The 18,036-nt window shown below is 38.2% G+C and overlaps 1 protein-coding gene across 2 annotated transcripts in view; it reads right to left on the bottom strand.

Moving 5' to 3' along the window:
* Positions 1-18,036, bottom strand: part of INO80 (INO80 complex ATPase subunit) — a 68,920-nt gene that overhangs the window by 29,209 nt on the left and 21,675 nt on the right. For both annotated transcript variants that reach the window (XM_074584576.1, XM_074584577.1), the window contains exons 14-24: positions 17,755-17,850; positions 15,089-15,148; positions 14,329-14,471; positions 13,178-13,262; positions 12,543-12,660; positions 11,450-11,535; positions 10,288-10,455; positions 9,709-9,842; positions 8,840-8,907; positions 7,275-7,368; positions 5,998-6,175 (exon numbers count right to left, since the gene is read on the bottom strand). In XM_074584576.1, coding sequence (XP_074440677.1) covers positions 5,998-6,175; positions 7,275-7,368; positions 8,840-8,907; positions 9,709-9,842; positions 10,288-10,455; positions 11,450-11,535; positions 12,543-12,660; positions 13,178-13,262; positions 14,329-14,471; positions 15,089-15,148; positions 17,755-17,850 — 1,230 coding nt within the window. The remainder of the gene's footprint in view (positions 1-5,997; positions 6,176-7,274; positions 7,369-8,839; positions 8,908-9,708; positions 9,843-10,287; positions 10,456-11,449; positions 11,536-12,542; positions 12,661-13,177; positions 13,263-14,328; positions 14,472-15,088; positions 15,149-17,754; positions 17,851-18,036) is intronic.

Consider the following 18,036-nt stretch of genomic DNA (forward strand, 5'->3'; position numbering starts at 1 on the left):
GTCAAAGGACATGCACCAAAAATTTCTCTTTGAAAAAGGAAACTCTACGTATCTTCTGCAGTGACAACGTACAGGATCTTTGTGTAATTATCAGAACATTCAAATCCTGAAGTGGTTTAAATCAGAATAGCTTGTATCAATACTTGCCTTTATGCTCAGCTGGAACCAAAACCAAGTTCTTTCTTCTTTGAACCTTTTGACCTTAGCTTTTATAAAGAAGTAAGTACGGGAATATTCTAGTATGTCTGACCATCAAACTGTTTTCTAGCTTCTCCTTCATCTATTCTGAAGCATGGGTAAAATGAAATTTGGCAAAGAAAAAAAATTAAGACTGTAAATGAGACTGGACTCGTATCTTTGGACTTTCATCTTTCCCAACCTTTTCTCTTTTCCTGTGCAAAATGGCTCTGAATTTTATCCTGAAGACTTTCAAGGTGCTAGCATGGTTACTCACACCCATGAACACAGCCACGTGTAAACGTGGAATTAGCCACAAGTGTATTAATGTCCATTTGACACAGAAAAATATATTGACCCAAAAGTGGGGGCACTGAGATGATACTCCACTTAAAAGAAAGGAGAGCTCTTTGAAGAGGCTTAGCTTTATGCAGAAAAAGAACAGAAAACTAAATTTTCTTCTCTTGCATCAGTTATTATACTTCCTTTTTTATTGTAAATATCTCCATCAAACAAGGAAATAAACTGCTTATAGATTAAGCCATTTTTGCTACTTAGTTTCTACTCTGACTCTTCTATATTCATAGCAACCAATTGTTACATATTGTTATGTATAACTGTTTCCTATAGTACGCAGAGCATTATTCTGAATACTATAGAAAACGAGCAACAAAAAAGAAACATTAAGAGGTATACTTCTCACCGACACAGGATCACAGAATGTGCCCTCCTGACAATTCTAGTTTACTTAAGTAAAATGTAAACAGTATCTAAAGCTTTGGCATTGTTGTGCTACAGTTACTAATTCACCAAAATTAATTGCATGCTACTTTTACTCTACATAGCCTCCCAATTTTCTAAAATCCCAGTGTTTGAAGTTCTAAGCACCAGGGTACATAACAGAAGCAGACATCTTGCGTATCATCGTGTCATACACTGGATATACGCATTCCTATGTATGTCAGAAAATGCTAGAAAACATCCAGAGCAGTAGTCTATTATGGATCACGCGTTCTGGGCCCTTTCTGTTTCCAGATGTAGATGCACTGTGCAAGATACAGATGGCTATCACATATCATTTGAAATCTGCTGACTGGGGAGAAAAACAGTCTTACTGTACGTACATGCTAACCCCACCTAAGAAATACAATCAGTCAATCCTAGCATGTAAGTGGGTCTTGCAGCAGCTACCAGTGTGAGTCGTGGGCTGGAGCTGGCAAAAAGAAAGTTCATACTCTCTGACTGAACATCTGCTCCTCTATATAAAAGGTGAGAGCAGAAAGAGCTGACAATAGCTTTTCACTGACACTCAGCAGGGCTAAAAAAGCACAGGGCAAAGCTTGGGCCACACTGGATAGTGTGAAGTGATCCCAGAAACAGGCCCTTACTCAGCTGGCAATTCTTTACCAGCAATGCTAGCCTAAGCAACAACTGCTTCACGTGTTCACTCCTGTCCCTGCAGAGCCCCTTCTTGTTAGCCTAGCTGTCTGTACTCATTAAGATGCTGATGAAGATGAAAATAAACCCCTGCCCCTCCACTCCAAGTTAGTTTTGTGATCTGTTTCACCACCTGGTAAAACAGGCTGTGTGCTGAAAACAGTAGAGTGGGCAACGCAGGGCTGGGAGTACACAGCTGCGGACGCAAACACTGGATTACTCATCTGAGGACCAGAAAAGGTGGCATCAAAGCACCAAAAAGGGGGAGTCCCTTCTCATAGCATAGTTGTGCTACTTCTTGTGCTAGTTTTATCACACCCCAGTCACAGCCCTCCACCAGTGTATTCAGCTACACATCTAACCAGAGAACAAATTCAACAGCTAAGAAAATAGAAAGTTTTCTGTGATCAGCTCCCATAGGGATATGACAGCGCAAGCCCACATCAGCAGAGGCAGGATTCAGTGGTTGAGAGTAACTAAAGGACAGCAAGGGTCAGAGGGGAAAAGTGACTTCCCTCTCAGCAACAGCAGGCTACTAGACCGACTCACAACAACTGCTTTAGCTCAAAGCCTCTGTCTTCCCCACCCCTGGCCCACATACTGGGGGTACAGCCGATTTTACAATGAGGAATAAACATTGCATGCAGTCACAAGGGGTTTCCAGTAAGTCTTACGACAGCAAGCATTGGCATACTGATTGTGGCGCGGTCGTCAAAGGGATTCATTATTTCCTAGAAAGTAAGAGTTCAAGAAATGGACAGAGAGGAAGCTAATTTACTGTAATTCCAAACCTATCTGTTACTTAATTCTCTTTTGGAAGCCAGTATCGAAGATGGCTTTAACCCAATTAGAAGTAACCATGAAGAAACATAAGGGAAAACTTCCAAGAAGGTATCCGAAATAAGAGAATAATATTCTTTTTGTATGTACATAGTATTATAAGGAGTTCTTGTAGATGGGCATTAATCTGATTCTCAGCACCATGCTTTCCGTGTACAAATTATGGGCAGGTCACTTAAGAAACATCCCTCCCTGAATTCCTCGACATTGACAGCCATGAAGTATTCATGAACTGAGCAGACACTAGATATAAGAGGGACAGCGGAAATCAGCTTCCCATCAGTCACATTCATGGAAAGGACCAGGTAAGGTTACAGAACTGAACACGGCCCTGAAATGGATCATATATATTAGTACAACAAAGCCAAGAACCCAAGAGGAGGATTGTTAAAAAGTAAGTATGTGCACATCTACTGCAACCATGCAATCCAAAGTAAGTGTTCAAAGAGGCCTTCCTACATTGCAAACAGAGGTGCACATAAATACACGTGATTGATGAAAAGCTGGACATGAACCAGCAACGTGCGCTTGCAGCCCAGAACGCCAACCGTACCCTGGGCTGCATCAAAAGAAGCGTGGCCAGCAGGTCAAGGGAGGTGATTCTCCCCCTCTATTCTGCTCTCGAGAGACCCCACCTGGAGTACTGCATCCAGCTCTGGGGGCCCCAATGTAAGAAGGGCATGGACCTGTTGGAGCGAGTCCAAAGCTCCACAAAGATGATCAGAAGGCTGGGGCACCTCTCCTATGAGGAAAGGTTGAGAGAGTTGGGGTTGTTCAGCCTGAAGAAGAGAAGGCTCCAGGGAGACCTTATTGTGGCCTTTCAGTACTTAAAGGGGGTTTGTAAGAAAGATGGGGACAGACTTTTTAGCAGGGCCTATAGCAATAGGACAGGGGGTAATGGTTTTGAACTAGAAGAGGGTAGATTCAGAGTGGATATAAGAAATTTTTTACAATGAGGTTGATGAAACACAGGAACAGGTTGCGCAGAGAGGTGGCAGATGCCCCATCCCTGGAAACATTCAAGGTCAGGTTGAACGGGTCAAACTGATCTAGTTGAAGATGTCCCTGCTCATTGCAGGGGGGTTGGATGAGATGGTCTTTGAAGGTATATTCTATGATTGCTACCAGCAACTTAAGCTCGTTAACACTCCTGATTTTTTTAATAGGAAAAATATTAGGAAAACAAAGGAGAAAAGGGTTCATCTCAACAGATCAGATTTTATATTAATTCAAATCAAGGTATACAAATTAATACACATATCACAGAGGTGCTGCTGAGTAAGGGGAATGAACAGACCTCACACTACAAGGCATTTCTGTGTTTACATGAAGAAACTCATACTATCTTTAGACAGATGTTACCTCAATTTCAGTAAGATCTATTAAAAATAAGTGTGTTTTTTTGTCTACTGACTATTTTCATAGTTTGTCTCATTTCGGAAATGCTGATCTGAGCAGTTAAGAAAAGCCTTTCCAGATTTATACCATTTCCTTTTTCCTCTGTTTCTCCCCCTCCTCACTCCCTACATGTTACTATCTTATTAAGCCCTAAAGGAAGCCTTGGGAAATTTTACATTGAAAGTTTCTCAAATTTGGGCTAAGATAAAAGTGAATTAATTTTCACTCAGGATGATGATGCATGCTGCTAAAAGGCATGTAAAAAGCAGTTTGTTTTTCAACCTCTCCCTTTGGTTTTGACCTTCTTTTTTTTCTACACATAAGCTGTACAAACAAAATTCTGCAAACATAGCTTATTTTAAAGTGACTTTAGCTGGTAATTTGTCTAACATGCAGGTTAGAAAACAGTTCTGAAGAATCCGTCATAAAGGTAGGGCTAAACTTCCTTTAGATTTACTGGGGTTATCACAAATGTGCTGTATTGCACACACTGATGAACTTTGCTCCTCAGCTTGCTGTTTTCTATGTAAAAGGTACGAGTTACACCAGTCACTAGTTACGTGCAGTCACAGCACTGGGATCCCCAGAGACACAAGTAATGACTTTCTCAAAGAACAGAAATTACTTGGAGAAACAAAATTATACGTTTAAGTCTTGCCAGGTTGTGGTACAGGTGGGTTGGTAGCCTATCCAAATGCTTCACATTTCATTGTTAATATTAAACCGTACATGTGAATATTCATGTCTCTTATTTAATATCTCTAATGTTGACTCGCTTTCTGCTCTTTAAGAAAATATAACAACTTTCATTTTAATCTTTATACACACTATGTACACAGGCTATGTAAAAATACAGATTTTCTTTCTACATATTTAAAAATGCATGCTACCTTCTGTAAGTGCATACAACTTCTGACACCATCTTCTACTCCTTTACTGTTAGGCTGAAACATTTATGACTCCATCCAAGTTTTCCTTAACCATACCAACAAGAGGACAGAGCTACAGTGTACTTTCAGAGATAAGCATTGCACAGTCCACATACAAAAATCTTAAACAAACTAACTGAAAGCAAAACCACGGACATTGTAGCAAGCTAGACATGGCAACGCAGAATGCACCAGCACAGTCAGAGTTAACTGGCATACATCTCAGCTGGCTTGCTCTTTGTTTGATAACTAGGACTCATTTTGTTGGCTTTGCTGTTAACGCTGCAAAACATGACACCAAGCCCAAGGTTGGTTTCCTACTGCTTCTGCGTCTTCAATTTCAACTTCCTCTACACGCTATTCAATTGAATTTTGGCTATCTCCTTTCCCCTTCCACACTCATGAACAGAAGCAATATTCCCTAGAGAAATTTGGCACAATCTCACTGTTTTAGAAGTTTTTTGTACTGCATATCTGCTAACTGCCCTAAGATGTTTTCCTGACTTTATGCCAGCACTTTTGTGAACTTATTTCCCAGTGAAACGAATCAATGGAGTTGTAACCTAACTCAGGAAACCAACAGCAATCTAGTCACAAAAAGACACAACCTTCACACACACATCCCAGGCAAAAGATTAGAGAAAATGACCTTGCATTACACAGTAAGATGAACACATTTAGAGTCTCCCAGACAGGAGCAGAAGCAAGTTTCAGAGTAGAAAGACACCACTGATAAATGCTTGTCCACCAACTCCGAAACACTGCTAGGCTGAAGTCTCTGCTTTCCCCAGTTGCTGCAACAATGTGTTGAATTTGAGAAGAAAAGAGTTGGTTTCATCAGAAAAAAAGGAAAATTAAACGTAGAAAAACATTACAAAACTCTCCAGTTTACATATAGAATCCATCCCGGACAAATCATGAATCTAGTTCTGTTGCTCCAGTAATATTTTTAAGACTTAAATTAGAAGTCTTTGAGCTGATTTATTTTTTATAGCAAGTTTTGAAATGTATCTCCACGTAGGAGGAAGACAGCAGTCGAACTATTTCTCTGTTCAGCACTGTGAACTTTATTAACTGTATCTAACAAAGCAGATAATAACGTCATCCTGTTTCCAAGTTTGTTTTCCTCTGTTTTATAAAGGTAGAAAGGTTTTCATCATTTCTCACTCCTGAGGATTTGCTACTGTGATGTGATCACCACAGAAATTTCGCTTACCTGCAGCAAAGTGCAGCTGTGCAAGTTAGGGAAAGACAGGGGGAAATTTACATCAAGCAAGAAATCCCTGTTCCTCAGACAACACGACCCCTGCTGTTTCTCCCCTTCAGTATCCATCCAGGAGCGCATGTGATGGAGCCTGTAGGATGCTTTCAGAGACAGGAAAAGAGCTAACCATCTGAAACAAAATACAGTAGATAACATTTACTCACTGCTTTGTGAAAGAAAGGCTTGAGTATATTTACAACATAACTATTTGACACAAATGTTTTTTCAGAACAGCCCCAACTTAAAGGAAATATTTTTTGCTAGATATCTTCCAATTATATTACTCTTATTTTCACTTTTTCTAAGGTGGCTTAACTGAATCTAAATGATTAAATCAGAATACACTTTGAAGCACTTTGTTTAAAAGGGTCAAGCCTGAGTTAGCCACTACTACCTAAAATTTCACTCTGACTTGACTGTATATGGCTCAATATATAAATTATTCATAACAACCTGCATAGTGAATGCAGTATTTATCATAAAGATCATTCAGATAGATCAAGAGAAATTTGTGTTAAGTTAGTGAAACACAGAGAAGAAACAGTGGTCCAAAATAACCACAACAATAAAAGAATATTACACTTACGAAGCCCCACGCAAAATACCTTTATTTATTAATAGACTTGCTTTTAATCTCAAATTTCTTACAGTCGCTACCTAACTTCAGTCAGAGTACTGTCTGTTGCAGTACTTAAACAGGTCACCTCGCTTTCCAAGATAATACCGTTCATTGTGCTAAAAATCCATTATCTGAAGCCTACACATTGGAGTTCCATTCCACATCAAAAATAGCACATGTGGAAAGTAGACAATATGGCTCAGAGCTGAAGAACAACTATCACAGAACAAGCTTATTCCATGTGTGTTAAAACATACACTCAAGTGCGACTGGTAAGCACTGCAATAAACCAACCTTCAAAAGTCTGGATTTTGCTCTTGACAATGCCAGCAACCTACAGTACAAACATAAGCAAACTCTTCTCTTGCCCTTTGACTGTGTTGTGCATTTCCAATGTCAAATCTTTGTAACAGAGGTTTTGTTTTGACAGAGGCATAAAAGTTGCCTTGCATAATGGTGCCCTATACCTGGAGGAACAGTCTAGAAGTTGCTATAATACTAGATAACGATAGACAAGTGATAATATTAGGAAGCATGGAAAATGCAAGTTTACAGAGAGATGCCTCTAACATCACCTTAATCACTACAAAAAAAAAAAATTTGTCCTCACCTGGCTAAATGTCCCTGATTCATGAGGTTTGCCATTTCCGCTGGAGAAACATCAATAAATCGGAGGAAAGAAAAACAGCTTTCTTCATTGATGCCTATGTCACAGAAATGCTGAAGTTAGGCAAACACATTTCATAGACACTCATAGCTAAAAAAGATAAATTTACTTCATCAATTCAAGATACGCATTCTCTGACAAATGACAAATCTAGGTAAATAAACAGGAGATCCTAATTTAACCTAGATCTTTTAGAAATATTGAAAATTTGATCTGAATTGCTATTGCCTGACTCACAAGTTTCAGTTCATTTTCTAGTCTGGGCAAGAAAAGGACATTTACCAAACAGAAAAATATGTTCTAGGCCAGAAAACCATGCAGCCAATACGGACATTGATTTTGCCTACTAAGAATCAATAGGCAGCGTGCACAAACATGAATCCAAACACGTATCTGCCAGACATCTGACCAGAACACACATACGTCAGGATGCCTGCCAAACATGCTCCCTGTCACTGGCCAGTCAGACGGGTTGGAAGGAGATGTAGGAATTGTGGGGGAATGTCAGTATGTGCATAAGGATGCAACAGATATGGTGAGGACAATGGATACACTACCGTGAAGTGTGGGGAGCAGAAAGATATGTTCCACTGCTAATGAAGAAAGCTTTTCAGGCCCACCCATGTGCACTGTGTATCCCCAACACCATTAATATATTTTTATTTTTTAACTTCTATACAAAAACTATATTGCCAAAATTATTTTCCTTTTATGGTATGCCAAAAAGGGACCCCAAGAAAAAGCCTATTATGAATACCAAAACAAACCAGAATAATCAGCAAGATACAGAGAAGTTAGAGTTGCAGACAAGTGCAGACTCCTGTATCTGCTTCTTCTTACTTGAAAAGGGTTTTGCGTAGCTGAAGGGTCTGTGCTAACAGATTTCATCATAGTGATGCAGCCAGCATGTCTCTCGCTTTTTTCTCCCAAAGCTTTTCCCACCCCAGCCGCTGAGCAATCTAGTTAGCTCTTTTAAGCAAAAAAAATTTCAATCATCTATAATAATAAATTATATTTGTCAGTATAAGCAGCTTATGTGGGTTTTTTGCTCATTGATTCTATCCTGGGTTACTTGCATCTCATCTACTTTTTACTTGAAAGATAAGCTGGCAGTTTAATACACAATACAGAACGTAATGAAATGAATCCAAGATTTCTCTAAATTGAATCTGTGAAAAATTCACATTAGACTAAGAAGGCAGCATTAATCCCTTGAAGCAAATTAAAATAAGACAGGAGGAATGGAACAAGAGACTGTGGTAGGATTAAGCAGTGACTAAATAACAAGTTGTCCATAGATTATTCTTCCAGCTGCTTCCATCCTTTCCTCATTGAGCAAATGAAATACATATACAAGTACAAATGCTAACAGAATTCTAACACATTCTAATCAGATAATCTCTGAGGACTAACTGATCTGGCCTCTCAGTCCTTCCCCATGAATAAGACATATTACAAAATCACATGAAGTGTGCAACCCAACTTGTTTCCCAGGACTGTAAACCTACCCTTCCTATGAAAGAGAGACTGCTGGATGTGGTCTGGTGCAAATGGCGAAAGTAAAACCCGTAACCACCTGAAAATGAAAGCAACAAAACCAAACAAAATCACTAAGAAGGTGTTAACACATACAATGTTTAATCACACAACCAGCAGAAAATGTAGAGTAACCATTCAGTTCTTCACTGTCAGTATTTCAGCACTCTGGATATCTGGAATTGCATGACACTAAGAGAAACACATCATCAGTCCACATGCACTACTGTTCATTTGACACTGAGACACACCATTGCTCTGGAACTGCATTTTACACCGTAGAACAGTTAGTCTCATCTTCAGACACAGCTTTCTCATCTCTGCCCTGAGCATTTCTCATAACTGAAGGCACACAAAATTAATCAAGAATTGCCACAGTCAGAGAAAACAGCAAACTGCACTCGTGCAGCATCCACGGTAAGCATTAAAAGCTGTCAAGGCACGAGTAGATGCTCACAATATACCATGTCACAACAGACAGACACTGATAGCTTTCTTAAACATGAAAACTCACTGAAGGGAAACCAGGGTGTTGGGTTTTTTTTAAGAATTCTTTTAAAGCTTAATTCTATTACACATCATCAGCAAGAACTCTAAATGCCTTTTCCTGACTTTCTTATTCCACCAAAGGGATATTTGATGATCAGGATTCCACCAAGAAAGAGCATCGGGTATCAGACACTTAACAGCTGAATGAATGAAAGAAAACTAGGAATGCATCGCTTGGCCAATGTCATTTAAGTACATCAGGTAAGGGATTAATTAGCACTGACAAAGCTAAAATAAGTCTAAGTAATAATACTCAATATGCTAGGCTGGAGAGGAAATGAAGTAGGCTTGCCTGTCCCGTGAGTGGTTAAAGACCCTGATCTGTCCATGACGGTAGATGAACTTTGAAATCTGGTATGGCTTTAGGGAGATGTGAAATGGAGACCAAGTTTCTTGTCGCTCAAACAGCTCTGGGTGATTGCACACCTGTAAGAAAGAAAGCATGTCAAACACTGGAATTAATTAATTTAGTCTGATGCAGCATCTACATCCCAAATCAACTATGACTACTGATCACTAAAACTAAATATTGATTAGTATGCCACAGCTATTTTAGTATACCTACTCAAATTTGAATACTGCATCATATCTTTTCCTATTCACATAACAGCTATTGCCTCTTCTTCCCAAGTGAATGATTTCAACAACTAATTTGGAACCAAATGAGTTAGCAGATGGATGAACAATTTAGCTAAAGCTCTTCTACCCCAACATCATGCTACACTGCACCAGAAACACAACTGAACTGCACGCAAATTTGCTTGGCTATGCCAGAATTTTTTTTATATGGTGTTTTCTAGAAGCCATATTTTAGTTTTGTGCTAATGAATGATTAAAACTTTTTTTAAATTATTATTGAAAATAGCCTTACCTTCCTGAACTGCATGACTAGATTCATGAGACTACTAGTGGTGGTCTGTGCTTGCTGAGTAGTGCCCATTGAGGACTGCAGGAGGTCATCAATAGAGATTTTGTTTTTCAGAGCTTGGTACAACAGCTTCTGTCGACTTGTCTGCTGGCAGTACATAAGAATTTCAATCTGCAAAACAGTAATGAAGATTTAGCCTTTTCTGTCTCTGAGATAGAGGATGGCACCATCAGTACACACAAAGCAGTAATGTACCTTAAGCAAAACACAACTTTCTCAAAAAACACATATATAGGCAGTCGCATTCATATCTGTATTTCAGGATCCAACCTGGAAAGGACTTAACCAATAGGCGTGTTTTGGAAGGCTTAGGTAATGATGTAGGAGACAGACCTTTAAAAGTATGTCAGCACAACTAAGCAAGCAGGTAGGTTCTTAAGAAGCTCTGAAAAGATCACATCTGCAGCTGATCAGCTTAAAATCTGACTTCAGTTCTACTATCCTACTGTTAAAGTGCTACAAATTTAGAGCCATCTTTAACAGGTGTCAGGAGTTCATGACAACTACAGGTGCATCACAGAAAAACAAGTCTGCAAGAAGTTCTAGTTTGGACATAATAAGCCCATCAGAACAAGGTAGATGTCTCTCAGCCAGTGGTTCCAAAACCTGGGGACATCTTGACCACAAGATCACCCAGTATTGCCAAAATTCACATGAAATTAAGACACTAATAAGAGAGAAGAGTATGATGTTGCCACTATGCATTTCTTGCTCTTTACAAGCAAGAAAAAAGAAAGCCAAATCCCTGCCAAATCCTTCACAAAGGCAACTGGAGATGTTTATCACCCAATCATTGCTTTATCTATCTCCTTCACTTCAGTTAATGATTTCTGTCAACTTAATCAGGCTTAATGATTTTTTTTATTTGTAATTGTTAACGAAATGTTTTCCCTAGAAGAAAAATGTATTAATTAGGGGTTCTTCAGCTACACTCACATCTAATGAGGCTGCTGGGGTGCAGTGCCAGAAACTGAAGGTCCGTGAAAGGTTTACAATCAAATTCCAGGTATGCAGACTGGCAAATAAGTTTGCAAAAACCAGATTAGAGAATAGACCTATGACAATAAAATTGAAATACTCATTCCAGATTAATACTTTTTCTAACCTTATCTGACAACTCATTTTCCACATCCTTCTTGATTCTTCTCAACATGAAAGGCTTCAGAATCATGTGCAAGCGGGACAGCTGGTCTGAAATACAGGAAATGGGGAAGAAGGAACAATTACTTCACCAAAGAAGAAAATCATATGGTGTTCTACTACAAATTAAGTCCCTTACTGCTCAGCCATTACCCCCCATATGAGTTCTTACAGCACAGAATTGGCATTTCTCTGTTATTTTTCTCTTTTCAAATGAGTGCTGAGCTACACTGTTGAACTTACAAATCTAAAGATCTGCTTCAAAGAAAGAACTTCTAGAGCATTTTATGTGTTCAACAATATGGGCTGAAATTTATCACTCACTATTAGTGAAGAAGAAAATTTCAGATGAGACATTGCTAACTCATGAAAAGAGATCATTACAGTTTTATGGCTTGCCTTCCAAAATTATAGTATCAGAAAAACAGAGCATACTGCATTGACAGACAACTGCAGGCTTTATGATAACCTGTAAAACAAAGTTTTGTGTATTTGAGAACTCCTAAAGCCTTTACTCTTGTGACAAGTGCCAACTGTGCTGTGTTCTACTCCTATTACAAATCAGCTATTTTACCTAGCTCGATTTTTCCACATAATTATCCCCTAAAATTTACTGTGAAGATTTTTATTTTTTTTAAGAATTTTTATGGTTTTCTTCTGAAGCTCAAAAGGTGTTCAGTGCTTTCTGTCAGAATGTTTATGTCTAGAACTTATAACATGCTCATGACATCTCCAAGATTATGTGCTCTGTAGAAACTTACAAATACTTAAAATAGTTGTTCTCCTGTGTTTGGGAAGGAGGAGTACTGGAGACAAAAAGCAAATCAGCACATTCATAACATGGTTTTCTACTCATTACATGTGCTACTTTACAGCAAGAAACACAAATCTTGACAAAGTATGGACAACAATCTATAACATTCCAACCCCATTATGCACTTTCTGCTTTAGATGACATTTCTCACACAAAAAATGTGAGATAAAGTTTATCCATTTGTAGTTGGAAAAGGCAACAGATTTTTAATATAAAAACTACTGTAGTTTCACCCTGCACTCACTCTCATCAATGGCAGATTTGTTCTCTGCATGGCTCTCTATGTCCTTAGAAAACCACTCATTGAACTCTTCATGGGAATCAAACAGTGTTGGCATGATAAAATGTAGCAGGGCCCACAGCTAAAAGGAGAGGAGAAAACAGTAGATCAGCAAAAGTCATCCTACAGTGGACAAGGTAACTGGGGATCCCAAACCCTTGCAGCTCTTTATGAGCAAAAAAACTTTACTAGATCATGAGACGTGGCAAAATTAAACAAAATCCCAGTCACATCCTCTTCCTGCCCCTCCCCCCAGACAAATGCCAGATATATCAACTTAACAAGACACTATTAGAAAGCAGTGACAAACGCAGCACAATTATTTCAGCCGACAGAAGGAAAAACCACAAGAATTAGATTTCATCCTGTAATTTAGGTATTATTAACCATGATGTATCTTAAGTCTGATTTTTATTTGAATGCATGGCACATTTCCAAATTTTCCCCTCCCAGAGCTGATTCCATGTTTGTTTGACAATGGTTTGATATGAGCATGATCCCACAACCACGCAAATGCAACAGGTTTCTCAACTGTTCACATGTATTTAGTATATATTCTTGTTGTAATGAAAACTCCACTCTTGTGAGCTCCCAAATACCTCAGCCATCGTGTTCTGGATTGGGGTCCCAGTCAACAACAATCTATTTCGACACTGGAACTGTAGTAGGATCTTCCAACGAACACTGATGAATAAAATTAAGAAAAATCATTAAAACTGGTTTTTGTACAAGGATATAAAACATAAGGTATTTTAAGACCAATTGCTTCCAGTGACCTTCCCAAATGACTTTTGGAGGTCACTGGGTGAAACTATCACAGCTACTCCCTAGTCTTTCAAAAGACAATTAGAGGAAGAAGTAGCCTTTTTCAAATTGCAAAGAAATGCACATAATTTATTTTATTTTTCTAAGTATCCTTTTACTCATTTTTAATACAAATGCTTGGATACTTACAAAATCTCATCATTGGAATAATTAACTTCCCAAAAGAAACAGTTACTATGAATCAGAATGTCATGCATTTTTCAGAAGTTACAACACTGAGTGTATCGGCCGCTGCGGCAGGAGTGCTGAGCTATACATTACTATCTTTTTAGAGGGACAGTTTCCAAAGAATGCTGAAGAAGTAGACTTCAGTTAGAATGAGCCTGCATCTAAAGCAGTCTTTAACCTGATGTGTACAGTGGTAACTTGGGCAAAGGTTATGGGAAAGCAATTACAGAAGTAAAGACGGACAAATCTATTACTTCAAAACAATCAGAAAACTTTCTGGCACAAAGTCTTCTGACAAAGATTGGGCTTTATTGCAGCCAACAGCATTTACAGGGTTCTGACCTTCATTTGTGTCTGGAAGTGTCACTGAAGAAGGAATCAAAATAATGGATTTAATGGAGCCAATATAAGCAATACAAACTAAAGACTAGAGACTGTTCACTAGGCAGAATTCTATGGGTAGTCAGGAAGGAAGGTGAACAGCATTTCACGCTGTTTTGTTTAACTGTCCTGTGCTCCATCTAAGCTTCTGCCTCACAATTACGTTTTACACATTTGGAGAAGGAAAATCTAAATGCAAAAAGCTAGTGGATCAATCCAGCATCATGAAATTATACAGATACTTAGGTTAGACACTTAACAGGTCTTATGTGTGTCAATTTTAACTTCTATCAATTTGTGTAATCTTGATGTTTTCTCAATATTCCTTCAAGAGGTTGATAGAGAGGGAAGATCTTGTTTCCAGTTGATTTGTTACCTGGAGCTGCTCTTGAGCGCTTGAGCTTCATCCAGCACCATATATTGCCACTTCACTCGCTGGAAATACTTCACATCCTGCACTACTAGCTGATAACTGGTAATCACCACATGGAAAGGAGCATCCTGAGTATATAATGTTTTCTGTAACCAGAAAATAAGAAACAAATGTCCATATAATGTAAATACATTGTGAAGAGTTCACTTGTGTAAACCGTAATTTCAGACTTCTGTTTCGTAACCTTTTCTCATTATTACCGCATTTTTCCCCAGCTGACTTTTCTTAATTAATTACAGCATCGTTATTCAACTGGTGGATACGGACTTCAGCCCATTAGTCCCTGAACAGTTTCAGATACTTCTTAACGCGCCAGACAAGACCCAAGCACTGAACCCTACAAAATGCTGCTGTTAAATCAGGAACAATCTGACAGGCCTGCAGGGATGTTAGACTTGGGCATCCTGAGTTGATTACTTAAATAGAATAAACAGTTCTTGACACGGAAACTTCCTGCTTTATTTACAGAGTTCTAGTTCTGCACCCAAACTCCATACTGCCCTGAATTTCCCCATACTGTATTGGTCTCCAGCACGAGAGAAGCCTTCTACCTCATTATCTTAATGAAACTGCTACTGCATGGATTAAGAAACAGAACTCTATATCTATACATCATTAAGCTATATGGAGTCTAGCAACAGTTTGTGGTTTACTCTTCACAAACAACAAAAATGGTTGAAGCACGTGGATATGTCATTATTACCTGACTCCAGAACTTTCTGATCACCTTTCTATCATGGGGATTTCCCCAATAAGGTAGCACCTGGAACAGTACAAGAGTAGAAAGACGTTATTTTCAAATAAAGATATACCTGCTCTAGAATTTTATACTATGTATTATACAAAATGAGAAAGACAGACCTCTTTCTCCAAAACAACAAAAAGGGAAATTATCTTCCTTAACACAACAAAAAATCAGAAAGTACTTAAAATTACTCAGAAACAGAGCATTCTGGGCAAAGGTATCAAGTAACTTCCGCCTAGTACAAAGACTAGATCAAGCTATGATGAGAACCACAAAACGCCCAGTAGCGTGTTACATCTTCTAGTCAACTTTTCCTAAAAATTAAAAATGATACTTTGCTCATGGCAGAAAGGGGTCTGCCCTCAACTGCTACAGTGAATCCTAGGGCACTAGTGGACACATCTCCTGTTTAACATTCCCTGTTGTCCCATTGGTTTTGTATTTCAGAACCATCCCCAAAAATATGAGATAAAGCTAAAATATGGCCTGGACATATTTAATATAAGAATTTTAAGAAGTAAATACTACTCACAAAGAAATCTGTTAATCCATTTATAGCTCGCAATTTCATGGGTACTATTAGCACAGATCTTTGCGGTACACTGAAACTGGAGTTATGGGTTAATAATATTGTACTGCCATCATCTGTCTGATGAAAGGACTACACTCAACTAAGTGAGGAATGCTGGTTTGTGAGGTTGCGAAAGGTCTTAAACACCTTGATCTTTAACTGACAAGCTCCAAATTTCAAAGTGCCTTTAGCTGAATATTCTTCCCACTGTTCTGAAATAAGGATGCTAGCAAAAAAACATCAGACTAACCAAAAAGGTGATTTGCCTTTTGTTTGCATATTCTGACATGGACCTGAAAAAATTAAGTCACTGTGATTTATTGACTACACACTTCTGTATGATTAGAAGCACCAGTGTATGATTAGATGGCTGAAAAAGATGGCTCAAAGTTGTAAACATGTAACAATCATAAGAAGTTTAGGAAACTTCTTTTTAAAAAATGTTCTGTTCCATGGATAAGGTAAACATTTTATGCAATGAACACAAAGAACAGCTATATAATGACAGAAACAGCTATTTTTTTTAATCATAAAAGGGAAAATTATCTCTTTATAAGCATCCTGACTGCAACGTTTTCTGTATTTCATTCATATGAAGGAGAAAGCACAAGCAGTCGCTCGTCTATTCTATACAATGAAATGATTAAAGGAAATGAGAGTAAATGGGTAGAATGGCCAATTGCTCTAATGTTTTCTACTCCAGGGTTTTTAATCAGGGCCCCTATTGTTATGGGCTACGCAAATACATAAGTGGTTTATTATTAGGTTTGTTGTTTTTTTCAAAGTAACTCCTCACTAACTTAAGCATTTCTATTTCTTCATCAGTTTCTTTAAAGTCTCAGTAACCCCAGTTTATTCCAAAATATAAAACACTCGAATCATCCAGTATGGAACTGTGTTCTAGCACTTCTCCTCATACAGATACCTCAAGCTATATGCCACCATAACCAACATACAGTCTCATCAGGGATCTGCAGAGCAAGCTATGCGGTTAAAGGCAAGTCCTTTAATACGGCCCTACCCCAGATCAAGAAATCAATATTACTTACAGTAATACTTCCACGTCTTTTCCTCCACCTTATTAAGTAGCTAAGAGTTTCAAACAATTAGCCTGGATGTTACTGGTATACTGGTTACTTATAACTAAGTGTCTTTTACTGCTCTTAGATTTTCTTTGTGAAATAGAAAATTAGATGTTTAAAAAAACCCAAAACTATCAAGACCTAGTCATATCAAAGGCTACTACGTTAACAACTCAAATATTCAAACTATAATCTATTCTTCTTTGCAGATGTAACTGCAAGCTTCTGAAACTTTTGTCTATCTTTAATTCTAAAATTTCAGCAGTACACGTTCTTTTCAAATCTTCCTTTGCAACACTCCATTTTTTTTCTGCTGGGCAATATGTAGGCAGCTTGCTTTTCAGTAACTGGTTGTTCCTTCCTTTTTACCTTACTATGTTTTCACATTCACAATATACCTGAAGAACTCCATTTATTTTCTTCTAATCTTTTTGTTCTTATCTATTTGTGCCTCACTTCTCTCCTTTTTCTTGATTACTGGTTGCATGTCTACAGTTATTCTATTTTTCTATATAATAACTGCATTCTCTCTCCCTCTAATCTGTTTAGAGTTCAGTTTTGTTCACGTACAATCTTTATCTTATCTGAATTGATATGAATGACTGAAAATACTGCTCTAACCCTAAAGACAGTACATAAGACTGAAATATTTTTCTTGTATCTGCTGCCAGGCCCAAACATTAGAACTGAACATCTGTTCCCTGCTGCACTTAAATTCCTTACTGAGAAGGTGTCTTCAAGTTGTTGCAAAAGGAAAATAATACGATTCAAGTAAGAACGTTTTTAAACACTAGATAATTGAATGCTCCAGAAAAAACAGGATTACAGAAAAAAAATAAATCTCAGAATCGAGCCCATTACAGTTTCAAATTCCAAGGTAATGAGGCATCCACATGTGGCAAAGAACTTAGGAGAACAAAACAGTTTGCTTTTGAGAAAACAGAAATAAGTTTCTTGCACATGCTTATTACCTTAAATTTAGGTACAAATCTGGCAAACTCCTGGTGCCAGTTGTTAAGAGTGGAGGCAGGTGAAATTATTAAAAAAGGTCCCCAGATGTTCTCTCTCTGGAATATACACATTAAAAAAAAAACACCCAGAAATTAATTGGGGGGAGGGGACATAGAGACAGTTTGATACAGCTTTACAACTACTACATGACAGTGGCAACATAAGAGAGGAAACTACGTGCAATGTAACAAAACTTCCTCCCAGTACAGCAGGGTGATACAGAATCAAATAGAGCAGATCTA

Source organism: Larus michahellis, chromosome 4 (assembly GCF_964199755.1).
Source record: "Larus michahellis chromosome 4, bLarMic1.1, whole genome shotgun sequence".
NCBI classification, from domain to species: Eukaryota; Metazoa; Chordata; class Aves; order Charadriiformes; family Laridae; genus Larus; species Larus michahellis.